This window comes from Triticum dicoccoides, chromosome 3B (genome assembly GCF_002162155.2).
Source record: "Triticum dicoccoides isolate Atlit2015 ecotype Zavitan chromosome 3B, WEW_v2.0, whole genome shotgun sequence".
Taxonomy (NCBI): domain Eukaryota; kingdom Viridiplantae; phylum Streptophyta; class Magnoliopsida; order Poales; family Poaceae; genus Triticum; species Triticum dicoccoides.
The window spans coordinates 6,408,493-6,423,922 of record NC_041385.1 but is presented as its reverse complement, the minus strand read 5'-3'; the positions used below and the strand labels follow the sequence as shown (position 1 = coordinate 6,423,922).

Here is a 15,430-nt window from a genome sequence, read left to right as displayed (position 1 = left end):
AGGGCCCTTATGAAGGGTAAATAGAAGTTGACAAAATCACGTTGTGGTGATTCGTAGGTAAGAAAACATTCTTGCTAGAACCCAATTGCAGCCACGTAAAAGATGCAACAACAATTAGAGGACGTCTAACTTGTTTTTGCAGCGATTGATCATGTGATGTGATATGGCCAGAAGTTGTGATGAATGATGAATTGTGATGTATGAGATCATGTTCTTTGTAATAGGATTCACGACTTGCATGTCGATGAGTATGACAACCGGCAGGAGCCATAGGAGTTGTCATTATTTTTTGTATGACCTGCGTGTCATTGAATAACGTCATGTAAACTACTTTACTTTATTGCTAAACGTTAGTCATAGAAGTAGAAGTAGTCGTTGGCATGACAACTTCATGAAGACATGATGATGGAGATCATGGTGTCAAGCCGGTGACAAGATGATCATGGAGCCCCGAAGATGAAGATCAATGGAGCTATATGATATTGGCCATATCATGTCACAACTATATAATTGCATGTGATGTTTATTATGTATTATGCATCTTGTTTACTTAGGACGACGGTAGTAAATAAAATGATCCCTTATAAAATTTCAAGAAGTGTTCTCCCCTAACTGTGCACCGTTGCTACAGTTCGTCGTTTCTAAGCACCACGTGATGATCGGGTGTGATGGATTCTTACGTTCACATACAACGGGTGTAAGACAGTTTTACACAGCGAAAACACTTAGGGTTAACTTGACGAGCCTAGCATGTGCAGACATGGCCTCGGAACACGGAGACCGAAAGGTCGAACACGAGTCGTATGGAAGATACGATCAACATGAAAATGTTCACCGACGATGACTAGTCCGTCTCACGTGATGATCGGACACGGACTAGTCGACTCGGATCGTGTAACACTTAGATGACTAAAGGGATGTCTAATCTAAGTGGGAGTTCATAATTTGATTAGAACTTTATTATCATGAACTTAGTCTAAAACCTTTGCAAATATGTCTTGTAGATCAATGCCCAACGCTAATGTCAACATGAACTTCAACGCGTTCCTAGAGAAAACCAAGCTGAAAGATGATGGCAGCAACTATACGGACTGGGTCCGGAACCTGAGGATCATCCTCATAGCTGCCAGGAAACAATATGTCCTAGAAGGACCGCTAGGTGACGCTCCCGTCCCAGAGAACCAAGACATTATGAATGCTTGGCAGTCTCGCGCTGATGATTACTCCCTCGTTCAGTGCGGCATGCTTTACAGCTTAGAACCGGGGCTCCAAAAGCGTTTTGAGCATCACGGAGCATATGAGATGTTCGAAGAGCTGAAACTAGTTTTTCAAGCTCATGCCCGGGTCGAGAGATATGATGTCTCCGACAAGTTCTACAGTTGTAAGATGGAGGAGAACAGTTCTATCAGTGAGCACATCCTGAAGATGTCTGGGTTGCACAACCGTATGACCCAGCTGAACATTAACCTCCCAGATGAGGCGGTCATTGACAGAATCCTCCAGTCGCTCCCACCAAGCTACAAGAGCTTTGTGATGAACTACAACATGCAGGGAATGCAAAAGACCATTCCTGAAGTGTTCTCAATGCTGAAGTCAGCAGAGGCTGAAATCAAGAAAGAACATCAAGTGTTGATGGTCAATAAGACCACTAAGTTCAAGAAGGGCAAGGGTAAGAAGAACTTCAAGAAGGACGGCAAAGATGTTGCCGCGCCTGGTAAGCCAGTTACCGGGAAGAAGTCAAAGAATGGACCCAAGCCTGAGACTGAGTGCTTTTATTGCAAGGGGAAGGGTCACTGGAAGCGGAACTGCCCCAAATACTTAGCGGATAAGAAGGCCGGCAACACCAAAGGTATATCTGATATACATGTGATTGATGTGTACCTTACCAGTACTCGTAGTAACTCCTGGGTATTTGATACCGGTGCCGTTGCTCATATTTGTAACTCACAGCAGGAGCTGCGGAATAAACGGAGACTGGCGAAGGACGAGGTGACGATGCGCGTCGGGAATGGTTCCAGAGTCGATGTGATCGCCGTCGGCACGCTGCCTCTACATTTACCTACGGGATTAGTTTTGAACCTTAATAATTGTTATTTAGTGCCAAGTTTGAGCATGAACATTGTATCAGGATCTCGTTTAATACGAGATGGCTACTCATTTAAGTCTGAGAATAATGGTTGTTCGATTTATATGAGAGATATGTTTTATGGTCATGCTCCGATGGTCAATGGTTTATTCTTAATGAATCTCGAGCGTAATATTTCACATGTTCATAGTGTAGATGCCAAAAGATTTAAAGTTGATAACGATAGTCCCACATACTTGTGGCACTGCCGCCTTGGTCACATTGGTGTCAAGCGCATGAAGAAGCTCCATGCCGATGGACTTTTAGAGTCTCTTGATTATGAATCGTTTGACACGTGCGAACCATGCCTCTTAGGTAAAATGACCAAGACTCCGTTCTCCGGAACAATGGAGCGAGCAACCAACTTGTTGGAAATCATACATACCGATGTGTGCGGTCCAATGAGCGTTGAGGCTCGCGGAGGATATCGTTATGTTCTCACTCTCACAGATGACTTGAGTAGATATGGGTATGTCTACTTAATGAAACACAAGTCTGAGACCTTTGAAAAGTTCAAGGAATTTCAGAATGAGGTGGAGAATCAACGTGACCGAAAGATAAAATTCTTACGATCAGATCGTGGAGGAGAATACTTAAGTCACGAATTTGGTACACACTTAAAGAAATGTGGAATCGTTTCACAGCTCACGCCGCCTGGAACACCTCAGCGAAACGATGTGTCCGAACGTCGTAATCGCACTCTATTGGATATGGTGCGGTCTATGATGTCTCTTACCGATTTACCGCTATCATTTTGGGGATACGCTCTAGAGACAACTACATTCACTTTAAATAGGGCACCGTCTAAATCCGTTGAGACGACACCGTATGAATTATGGTTTGGAAAGAAACCTAAGCTGTCGTTTCTAAAAGTTTGGGGATGCGAAGCTTATGTCAAGAAACTACAACCTGAAAAGCTCGAACCCAAGTCGGAAAAATGCGTATTCATAGGATACCCTAAGGAAACTGTAGGGTATACCTTCTACTTAAGATCCGAAGGCAAGATCTTTGTTGCCAAGAACGGATGCTTTCTAGAAAAAGAGTTTCTCTCGAAAGAAGTAAGTGGGAGGAAAGTAGAACTCGATGAAGTACTACCTCTTGAGCGGGATAGTGACGCAGCACAGGAAACCGTTCCTGTGATGCCCACACCAACTGAAGAGGAAAACCATGATAATGATCAAGGTACTTCGGATCAAGTTACTGCTGAACTTCGTAGGTCCACAAGGACACGTTCCGCACCAGAGTGGTACGGCAACCCTGTCCTGGAAATCATGTTGTTAGACAACAATGAACCTTCGAACTATGAAGAAGCAATGGCGGGCCCGGATTCCAACAAATGGCTTGAAGCCATGAAATCCGAGATAGAATCCATGTATGAAAACAAAGTATGGACTTTGACAGACTTGCCCGATGATCGGCGAGCGATAGAAAACAAATGGATCTTTAAGAAGAAGACGGACGCGGATGGTAATCTATAAAGCTCGACTTGTCGCTAAGGGTTATCGACAGGTTCAAGGGATTGACTACGACGAGACATTCTCTCCCGTAGCGAAGCTAAAGTCCGTCCGAATCATGTTAGCAATTGCCGCATACTATGATTATGAGATATGGCAGATGGACGTCAAAACAGCATTCCTTAACGGGCATCTTAAGGAAGAACTGTATATGATGCAGCCGGAAGGTTTTGTCGATCCTCGGAACGCTAACAAAGTATGCAAGCTCCAGCGATCCATTTATGGACTGGTGCAAGCATCTCGGAGTTGGAACATTCGCTTTGATGAGATGATCAAAGCGTTTGGGTTTATGCAGACTTATGGAGAAGCCTGCGTTTACAAGAAAGTGAGTGGGAGCTCTGTAGCATTTCTCATATTATATGTAGATGACATACTCCTGATGGGAAATAATATAGAATTTCTGGACAGCATTAAGGCCTACTTGAATAAACGTTTTTCAATGAAGGACCTTGGAGAAGCTGCTTATATATTAGGCATCAAGATCTATAGAGATAGATCGAGACGCCTCATAGGTCTTTCACAAAGCACATACCTTGATAAGATTTTGAAGAGATTCAGAATGGATCAGTCCAAGAAGGGGTTCTTGCCTGTATTACAAGGTATGAGACTGAGCTCAGCTCAGTCACCGACCACGGCAAAAGATAAAGAAGAGATGAGTGTCATCCCCTATGCTTCAGCCATAGGATCTATTATGTATGCCATGCTGTGCACCAGACCCGATGTAAACCTTGCCGTAAGTTTGGTGGCAAGATACCAAAGTAATCCCGGCAAGGAACACTGGACAGCGGTCAAGAATATCCTGAAGTACCTGAAAAGGACAAAGGACATGTTTCTTGTTTATGGAGGAGACGAAGAGATCGTCGTAAAGGGTTACGTCGACGCTAGCTTCGACTCAGATCTGGATGACTCTAAGTCACAAACCGGATACGTGTATATGTTGAATGGTGGAGCAGTAAGCTAGTGCAGCTGCAAGCAGAGCGTCGTGGCGGGATCTACGTGTGAAGCGGAGTACATGGCAGCCTCGGAGGCAGCACATGAAGCGATTTGGGTGAAGGAGTTCATCACCGACCTAGGAGTCATACCCAATGCGTCGGGGCCGATCAAACTCTTCTGTGACAACACTGGAGCTATTGCCCTCGCAAAGGAGCCCAGGTTTCACAAGAAGACCAGGCACATCAAGCGTCGTTTCAACTCCATCCGTGAAAATGTTCAAGATGGAGACATAGAGATTTGCAAAGTACACACGGATCTGAATGTCGCAGATCCGCTGACTAAACCTCTCTCGCGTGCAAAACATGATCAACACCAGAACTCTATGGGTGTTCGATTCATCACAATGTAACTAGATTGGTGACTCTAGTGCAAGTGGGAGACTGTTGGAAATATGCCCTAGAGGCAATAATAAAAGTATTATTATATTTCATTGTTCATGATAATTGTCTTTTATTCATGCTATAATTGTATTATCCGGAAATCGTAATACACGTGTGAATACTTAGACCACAATATGTCCCTGGTAAGCCTCTAGTTGACCAGCTTGTTGTGATCAACAGATAGTCATGGTTTCCTGACTATGGACATTGGATGTCGTTGATAACGGGATCACATCATTAGGAGAATGATGTGATGGACAAGACCCAATCCTAAGCATAGCATAAAAGATCGTGTAGTTCGTTTTGCTAGAGCTTTGCAAGTGTCAAGTATCTCTTCCTTCGACCATGAGATCGTGTAACTCCCGGATACCGTAAGAGTGCCTTGGGTGTATCAAACGTCACAACGTAACTGGGTGACTATAAAGGTGCATTACAGGTATCTCCGAAAGTAGCTGTTGGGTTGACACGGATCGAGACTGGGATTTGTCACTCCGTATGACGGAGAGGTATCTCTGGGCCCACTCGGTAATGCATCATCATAATGAGCTCAAAGTGACCAAGGTGTTGGACAAGGGATCATGCATTACGGTACGAGTAAAGTGACTTGCCGGTAACGAGACTGAACAAGGTATTGGGATACCGACGATCGAGTCTCGGGCAAGTAACGTACCGATTGACAAAGGGAATTGCATACAGGGTTTGATCGAATCCTCGACATAGTGGTTCATCCGATGACAACATCGAGGAGCGTGTGGGAGCCATCATGGGTATCCAGATCCCGCTGATGGTTATTGACTAAGAGAGTCTCGGTCATGTCTGCATGTCTCCCGAACCCGTAGGGTCTACACACTTAAGGTTCAGTTACGCTAGGGTTATAGGGATATGTATATGCAGTAACCTGAATGTTGTTCGGAGTCCCGGATGAGATCCCGGACGTCACGAGGAGTTCCGGAATGGTCCGGAGGTAAAGATTTATATATGGGAAGTCTTGTTTTGGGCATCGGGACAAGTTTCGGGGTTATCGGTATTGTACCGGGACCACCGGAAGGGTCCCGGGGGTCCACCGGGTGGGTCCACCTGTCTCGGGGGGCCACATGGGCTGTGTGGGGGTGCGCCTTGGCCTAATGGGCCAAGGGCACCAGCCCCACATAGGCCCATGCGCCTAGGGTTCAAGGGGGGCAAGAGTCCTGGGAGGGTAAGGCACCTCCTAGGTGCCTTGGGGGGAGGGAAAACCCCCTTGGCCGCCGCACCCCCTAGGAGATTGGATCTCCTAGGGCCGGCCACCCCACCTTGGCACCCCTATATATAGTGGGGGAGAGGAGGGACTTCATACCTGAACGCCCTGGCCTTTGGTTGCCTCCTTCTCCCTCCCCAACACCTCCTCCACCTCCATAGTGCTTAGCGAAGCTCTGCCGGAGTACTGCAGCTCCATCAACACCACGCCGTCGTGCTGCTGCTGGTGCCATCTCCCTCAACCTCTCCTCCCTTCCTTGCTGGATCAAGAAGGAGGAGACGTGGCTGTTCCGTACGTGTGTTGAACGCGGAGGTGCCGTCCGTTCGGCGCAGGTCATCGGTGATTTGGATCACGTCGAGTACGACTACATCATCACCTTGCAAGCTTCCGCACGCGATCTACAAGTGGTATGTAGATGCAAACTCTCTCCCTAGACTCGTTGCTTAGATGAACTCATAGATGGATCTTGGTGAAACCGTAGGAAAAATTTTAATTTTCTGCAACGTTCCCCAACACACTTGATGTATGTCTTGTCGTGTTTATCTGTGGTGACAATGGGATATCATGTGCCTCTTGATGTATATTTTGGTGACCAACTTGCGGGTTCCGCCCATGAACCTATGCATAGGGGTTGGCACACGTTCTTGATTCCCCGGTAGAAACTTTGGGGCACTCTTTGAAGTACTTTGTGTTTGTTGGATAAATCTGAGATTGTGTGATGCATATCGTATAATCATGCCCACGGATACTTGAGGTGACAATGGAGTATATAGGTGACATTAGGGTTTTGGTTGATTTGTGTCTTAAGGTGTTATTCTAGTACGAACTCTTGCATAGATTGATCCGAAAGAATAACTTTGAGGTGGTTTCGTACCCTACCATAATCTCTACGTTTGTTCTCCGCTATTAGTGTCTTTGGAGTGACTCTTTGTTGCATGTTGAGGGATTGTTATATGATCTATCTATGTAATTATTGTTGAGAGAACTTGCACTAGTGAAAGTATGAACCCTAGGCCTTGTTTCCTACCATTGCAATACCGTTTACGCTCACTTTTATCGCTCGCTACCTTGCTGTTTTTATTATTTCAGATTACAAAAGCCTATATCTACCATCCATATTGCACTTGTATCACCATCTCTTTACTGAACTAGTGCACCTATACAATTTACCATTGTATTGGGTGTGTTGGGGACACAAGAGACTCTTTGTTATTTGGTTGCAGGGTTGTTTGAGAGAGACCATCTTCATCCTACGCCTCCTACGGATTGATAAACCTTAGGTCATCCACTTGAGGGAAATTTGCTAGTGTCCTACAAACCTTTGCACTTGCAGGCCCATCAACGTCTACAAGAAGAAGGTTGTGTAGTAGACATCACGGGGTCTGTGGTACCATCGCATGATTCAATGTTCACGGGTTTAAACCCTTCTGGGAATTCATGATCCACTACTTCATCAGTGAAGCATAGGGGATGTGCGGCGCCTCTGTGCCGGGCTTCATTATATTCGTCCCGGCCGGATTTGCTAGTGTATTCGGCGTGACCGTCCTCGTCACGCGTTGGGGCTCGCCCCCGTGATCCGTAGATCGATCTTGACTGTCCTGCTTTGCTTTTCCATTTGTCTCGTAGGTCATGTGTGGAGCCCCGGGCATTAGTGTTACTGTTTGTTTGGCGCCGGGGTGCGGGCTGGACTTCGGGCTGGTATGCCGCTTTGTCGCGGCCACGGGGTGGCTGATCAGCCGCATCATGCGCTGGTAGTGTGGGCTTTAACGCCTCCTCCTTGAGTTGAGGTAGCAACCTGCGCTTTTAGTGACTTTTGGTAAGGCGCTTGAGTCCGTATTCCTCGGCAGCCAGGACCTCAGTCCATCTATCAGTTAGCAGATCTTGATCATCTTGGAGCTGCTGCTGCTTTTTATTTAGGCTTTTTGCAGTGGCTATAAGCCGGCGCTGGAAGCGCTCCTGCTCGACGGGATCCTCAGGCATGATGATTTCTTCGTCGCCAAGGCTCACTTCGTCTTCGGAGAGAGGCATATAATTATCATCCTCTGATTCTCCATCTGTTGCATGTTCCTTAGGGCTAGCTTGCCCATCCTCTTGCTCGGTCTGCTTGAAGCCTGGCTGGGAAGGATTGTTTTCGTCTTCGGCACCATCTGGATTGTTATCTCTTGTGCCGGTATCGTTATTTTTGCTATGGCGGGGCTTGGAGTGGCGCCTATGACGCCGGTGCTTAGATTGCTTTGCCATGGGGTTATCGTCCGTTGCCTCATTGCCATTGCTTTCTTTGGGGGTGTCCACCATATATATATCATATGATGAGGTGGCTGTCCAACGCCCTATAGGCAGTGGTTCCTATTCTTCTCCTGCATCATCGTCCATACCGTCGATGTCTTCGGAGTTGAAGTCAAGCACGTCGGTTAAGTCATCGACAATGGCTATTAAGTGGATGGTGGGTCGGGAACGAAGTTCTTCGTCGCCCGCTTCCCACTCGAGCCGGACATAGTTCGGCCAAGAATCTCTCGACAAGGAAAGAGACCTTAATGAGTTTAGCACATCACCCAAGGGCAAATGCTGAAAAATATCCGCATCGGTGAACTCCATGACCGGTGCCCAGTCAGATTCGATAGGCACGGACGTACGCGGTTTGGATCTTGTAGCCGGAGACGAGTCCGAGGGTCCGATGACACCACCCTCACAGGAGGTGGGATCGGTGTTCGGCTCCAACGCCGATGAGTGCGCGGCCTCCATGGCGGTGTCCATCCACCCGTCCTCGGAAGGCATGATCTGCTCCGGGTTGATTCCCCGCGCCGCCGCAGGCACGATCTCCCGAATACTGTCCGATGGCAGATCAAAGTCATGCCCGTCGTGACCGTTCGACGCACCTGACATGGGCTCGAATCCGTCGAAGATCAAGTCTCCGCGGATGTCGGCAGTATAGTTCAAGATTCCAAACCTGACCTGATGGCTAGGGGCGTAGCTATCGATCTGCTCCAGATGGCCAAGCGAGTTGGCCCGTAGTACGAAGCCGCCGAATACGAAGATCTGTCCGGGAAGGAAAACCTCCCCCTGGACCGCGTCATTGAAGATGATTGAAGGGGCCATCAAGCCTTACCGCGACGACACAGTGGAACTATCAATGAAAGCACCAATGTCGGTGTCAAAACCGGCGGATCTCGGGTAGGGGGTCCCGAACTGTTCGTCTAAGGCTAATGGTAACAGGAGGCAGGGGACACGATGTTTTACCTAGGTTCGGGCCCTCTTGATGGAGGTAATACCCTACTTCCTGCTTGATTGATCTTGATGATATGAGTACTACAAGAGTTGATCTACCACGAGATCGTAGAGGCTAAACCCTAGAAGCTAGCCTATGATTATGATTGTTGTTGTCCTACAGACGAAACCCACCGGTTTATATAGACACCGGAGGGGGCTAGGGTTACACAGAGTCGGTTACAGAGAAGGAGATCTACATATCCGAATTGCCAAGCTTGCCTTCCACCTGAAGGAGAGTCCCATCCGGACACGGGACGAAGTCTTCAATCTTGTATCTTCATAGTCCAACCGTCTGTTCAAAGTATATAGTCCGGTTGTCCGAGGACCCCTTAATCCAGGACTCCCTCACCTACCCTCCAGATTGGTGTCGCGCTGGCATGCTAGTCGGCCTTCGTCCGGGCTGCGGTGGGAGCTGGTGGTGGGGATCCGGAGCGGGAGAAATCCCTGGTCGGCTTCGACCGGCCGCGGCGACGACACCGCCCGAGGGTGCCGTAGTACTTCATGGAGACGTCGGTCATGTCTGCTCCACCTCTTCCATGCCCAGAGCCTTCCGGGTGAAAACCCTAACTGCGGTTTGTGGCGGCGGCGCTCTGTGTCGTTTCCTTCTTGAAGGCGCCGCCTCGGGAGCTCTGTGGTGCTGGGCACTATTGAGTTTGTTGGCGGCTGCAGTTGGTGTGCTCTAGTTCGTCCAAGCACGTGCTTTTCCTCTGACGTGGCCTCGCCGTATGCAGTGTGGCCTCTGCTTGCTCTCGGAGTGCCAAGACGACGCATCAGGTGTGCGCTAACCCTCTCTAAGTGATACTCCGGTGGCATTCATCCATCATTCCGGTCTTCCGACGGTGCGGCGCCTTGCGATCCAGGCGAGGAGGTTGTGGCCTCCTTTGGATACGGATTTGGATGAAGGGTTTGCGCTAGGGTCCTTAGTGTTTGGTGATGGCACGCCATGTCGATGCTTACTCATTTCTACTCCAGTGCCGGCATACTACTTGTTATGGCTCTGCTGCGAAAAAGGACCTCGATGTTTTTAGCACTTAGTTTCTTTGTATATCCTTCCTGTGCGAAGCGTTTGAGGCCTTGTTAGCTGCTTTCCTTTGTATCCTTCCGTTTTCAATTTGCTCTTTTCAGTTGTATGTTGCAGTTGTATTCTGGCCGGTTGATGGCTTTGTTAATTCAAAGTCGGGCAAGGTGCGAGTCCTTCTCGGACTCGGCTGCGTCTTTTCTCTAAAAAAATCATTGAGACGACGACTTGATTCAACAAATCACCGAGAAATCGGGCTAGCCGGATCCTCTCCCACTTTTAATCGGTAACTGACACTTAGTAAAACATGCATAGCCATATTATATACCAAATCTACGAAATCAATTGCCAAAATAACACACACAACCGTACATAACACATCAATACTTACCAAATCGAGTTGCCAAATATATTTGGTAATCAATTCTTGGAAAATCCTTATGCACGTGTTACTGTACCAAATCAACTATACAACGCACGGGTCACTACCAAATCAATTCGCGGAACTCTACCAAATCTACCATCGAACGCGCCGTAACTAAATCTACCATACAATGCACATGTTCCCATACTCACGGTTGGCAATATAAACACGTGATTGATAATTTCTAATAACTTCAAAGTGCACGCACCAGCTGGGCGAAACGAGCGGCCGAACGCGAGCCGCTCGATCAGCCTATATCGTGATGTCATCGGCAGTCAAGTGGTACCTGGTCGGGAGCGACCGAACACGCGTGTGGTTGGGCCTGCAAGTGCCACTCTCCTGGTCCAGCCGGATCGCATCGCGCAGGACGCATCCGTGGCGCGGGCCCCACTTGTCATGGAGAAACTAGAAAGCACGAAGGGTGAGCCACGCCTCTGTCTCCTTCCCTCATCCATTTTCCTCTCTTCTCGGTTCTTGTCCCGTTCGTTCCATTTCTCCCCCAAATCCGGCGGAGAGAGGCAACCAGCGCCGCCGCTGCAGCCGAAGGGCAAGACCGCGATGAGGATCCACTTCTCGTCGTCGCCGCATGTACGGGCTGCGGCTGCAGCCGAAGGCGAAGGCGGGATCGCGGTGGGGATCCGCATCTCGTCGTCGGCGCGGGTACGAGCCGCGGCTGCAGCCGAAGGTGAAGGGCAGGACCGCGGTGGGGATCCGCTTATCGTCGTCAGCGCAGGTACGGTCGCCCCACCATTTGCCTCACATCTCCTGGTTCACCATTTTTTACCCTGCCGTGGTTTGGGCCCCCCGTTATTCGCTCGCCGGAGAGGGGTTCTGGGGTTTCCGGTGGATGTCCGTCGAGTACGAGGTTGCTTTCACGGAAGGCGTCGCCTGCGACTACCTGGTCACCTCCAGTGGATGTTGGGAGTTCCTGTTTCGTCAGGGTGAGTCAAGCGTGCGTGTTCTAGGGATATGAGTTTCATGGCGATTCACCTCCGTTCAGTAGCGGAGCCAGCTACCGCCACACCTAACTTGCCGCATTGACTAAAGTAATACCGTATATACTAGTACATCTTTGAAAATTTGAGCCAACACACTACTCTAGATCGATGGATATCTGCTTGTGTGCCGGGATCTGGTTGCTGGTTAATATAGATGATGAGTTGATGACGGGTTATCCTCATTCATGTGCAAATGCTAACACAAAGTAGTATGTATTATACATAGTTTTTTCTCTCGTAAGCTCCGCCACACCAACAAATTGTTCCTGCCTTCGCCACTACCTCTGTATCATGCAGATTCGGTGAGGTATTCCGGCGTATTGCCCCCCGGCCAAACCGTCTGATCCGGCATGTCGATTTTTTGATTTTTTGGCGGCGATTTGAGTTGGAATAGAAGGAGGGAAGTACATAAGAGTACCGAGAGGATAGTTCTAATGTTATTGCTCAACCCTCTCAAAATGCATCCATGTGCTCATAAGTCGCATGCATATAAGTAACCAGTTGGCTAGTTTGTTGTCATAGTTGCACATAACTGCAGATGTAGTTGGATCACGCATATACAAATCTCAGTTGGCTAGTCAACTTATGAAGTTGCATAGTGAGGGCTAACCAGTTGCAGAAATGATGGTATTCAGATGGATACACTGTGTAAACCATGTTCAAGCAGTATGTGTGTTCTTTTGATTGCACACTCATGTGTGCTCTGTTGTCACAAGGGTATGCATTCATACAAGAGTTTGCAAATCAAAACAGTACATATCCTAGCTGGCTTAGCCACACTTATGCAGTTGTATAGGGAAGGGCTATATAGTTGTAGAGGGGAGGTGTGTTTGCCATTTCATCAATTTTTCATTTACCCTTGTAGCAGTTTTGTTTTGCAATTATAATAACTATTGGGGGGGGGGGGTCCTGACCATGTTTTGTGTTTCTTTTATTCTATGCAGGGGCATGTAAACAATTCTTCTTGGCGGAACTCGAAACAGCCCGCCAAGCGGCAGCCACATCATGCTGATATCAATGGGGAGGCAAAGGATGATGAGGTAAGTATCGTGCAAGATTTTTGATTCGACGAGTCATGCCGTGCCGATCGACTAGTCTTGACTAGTCGAGGTGTTTGAGTCGACTTCTAGTTACGACTCATCGACTAGTCATGACTATTCGTTCGACTCGAAAACAGGGGTATCGAGCAAGCAGTGTGGGTGCATTTTCCTTTTTTGCACACACACAAGTAACTTTTTTCATGCATCCTTTAGGTTGGTGGCCCATTCCGCTTCGTGAAACGGCGGAAACGGAAGGCGACCACGCAGGTTCGAGTTGTAGCTGGAGTTGGCACACCGTCTGCAGCATGCCGAGGTAACATGAAATGGCATTAGGATTCTTTTTTCTACACAAAGAAACCTGGGATATTATTTTTTACACAGTTGCACTAGAACCAGCTAGGTGTTGGCATCCTGAACTTTTATAGTTGCACAAGAATCAATTAGGAGTTGGTATCCTCAACTTTTCAAATAGTTGCACAATAGTATCATACGAGTTGGCATCCCCGACTTTCTTAGTTGCACCAGAATCATTTGGAGTTGGCAGTCTCAACTTTTTGAATAGTCTCACAAAAATATAACATGAGTTGGCATCTGCAACTATTTTAGTTGCACAAGAACCAATCAGGAGTTGGCATCCCCAATATTTTTAATACTTGCACAACAGTGCCACATGATCGAGTTGGCATCTTCAACTTTTTTAGTTGCACAAGAACCGTTCAGTAGTTGGCATCTTCATGTGTTCACGTGCATATGATTTTCTAAGTTTGCAGATGCACTTGAATATAGTTGCACTACTTATTTGGATGATTATAATCTGTTAAATTCACTATTTTTCTATTTCTTTTGTTTAGATAGGCTAAATTCATCATGTTCCTCGGTTCAAAATTCATTACATAGCTGCACAAACATGCAACATGATTTGCATGCAGGAGTAGTTGCAGTTGCACAAAATAGATGATATAGTTGCACAACAACCATCATAAAGTTTACTTTTGGAATTCTGCATACAGATTTTAGCTAAAACCAAAATGAATATAAAATTATCTCATTTGGCATCTTCTACTTTTATATGAGTTGAAGATACCAACTACTGAAATTCAAACCCCACAAGTAGATGGATATTGAAGTGTTGTCAGTTGCACACTTGTACTGGTTATGTTGCACAAATACAAGCCAGAGTTGGCTCATTTTTTCTCAAGCTTCTTCTTTTGCATCATGTGCAGGTTTTACAGGTTATGGGGGTGGATGAACTGATGTAGATTTGTGCACACAATTCTAATCTACAAAGTCACATATACTACTGCGTGGAAAGATCAAAGGAAAAAAACACATATACTTCTTGTCTAGTTGGTAGTTATTTTTTCATAGTACTTACCATATGCTTTCTTCTTTTTTTGCTACAATGACACTGGTTCTTCTGCATTATGTGTGAAATAAGACTATCACTACTAGGGAAAAGCCTAGCAGCAGCGCGGGTTTTGGGCCTATTAGCAGCGCGGGGGCCGGCGCTACTAATAAGGCGTTACAGCTAACTTATAGCAGTAGCGCGGGTGCCACCCGCGCTACTACTACGTCCTTTAGTAGTAGCGTGGGTAAAAACCCACGCGGTTTTTTTTTTGAATTTTTTCGAAAAAATATTTCGATTTTTTCCCCTATTTTTCAAATTTCTGAATTATTTTAACCTCAAATCTCTAATCACCCCTCATCGCTGCTCAATTTAATCTCTAATCACCCTTCATCATTCCAAATCATCTAACTTCCTGGACGGTCACCCATCCTCTCACTACTCCAGCCTGAGCACGCTTAACTTCCGGGTTCTATTCTCCCTCGTTTCCAAGTCTGCACTTGTTGTTTTCCTGACAGTAGTAAGATGTCAATCCAATTAACCTCAGGAATTTAGCTTGAGCATGAAGTCACACATTTCACTATTTGAGTTTGAAACTATTGTTCTAAAAATTTAGTAACACTAATATTTCTTGAATAATTAGTTTGACCACAGTTTGGCCATAGTTTGACCAGATTTGACCAAAATTCAAAAAAACTAAAATAATTATTTAGTAACACTAATATTCTAGAATAATTAGTTTGACCATTGTTTGACCACAGTTTGACCACACAGTTTGAAATTTTTTCGATTTTTTCCACTTTAGATCTTAAAAGCCCCGTAACTTGTTTTCTGTTAGGTTTTTAAGGATTTTGAAAATGTTTAACGGGGTTCCCCCAGTTAAATTTGGATGTAACTTTTTGAGCAGATGATTTTTCATATAAAAAACTTTTTCATCCGAGTTAGTATGCAAAAGTTATGCCTATTTTTACAAATTCTCGAGAGATTTTGCAAATAAAGTCGAAATTCATATTTGCAAATTTTTCCAACAACTAGACCACATATCACATGGGAAACTTCTTTTCTTTTATTTTTTTTGACATTTTCATCATT

The 15,430-nt window shown here is 46.4% G+C and overlaps 1 protein-coding gene across 1 annotated transcript; it reads left to right on the top strand.

Annotated features, from left to right (window-relative positions):
* Nucleotides 1-11,382: 11,382 nt before the first annotated feature.
* LOC119280443 lies at nucleotides 11,383-14,401 on the top strand. The gene is made up of 4 exons (XM_037561287.1): nucleotides 11,383-11,688; nucleotides 12,898-12,993; nucleotides 13,207-13,306; nucleotides 14,217-14,401. The coding sequence occupies exons 1-4, from the start codon at nucleotides 11,542-11,544 to the stop codon at nucleotides 14,240-14,242; spliced, it is 369 nt and encodes a 122-aa protein (XP_037417184.1). The 5' UTR covers nucleotides 11,383-11,541; the 3' UTR covers nucleotides 14,243-14,401.
* Nucleotides 14,402-15,430: the final 1,029 nt, after the last annotated feature.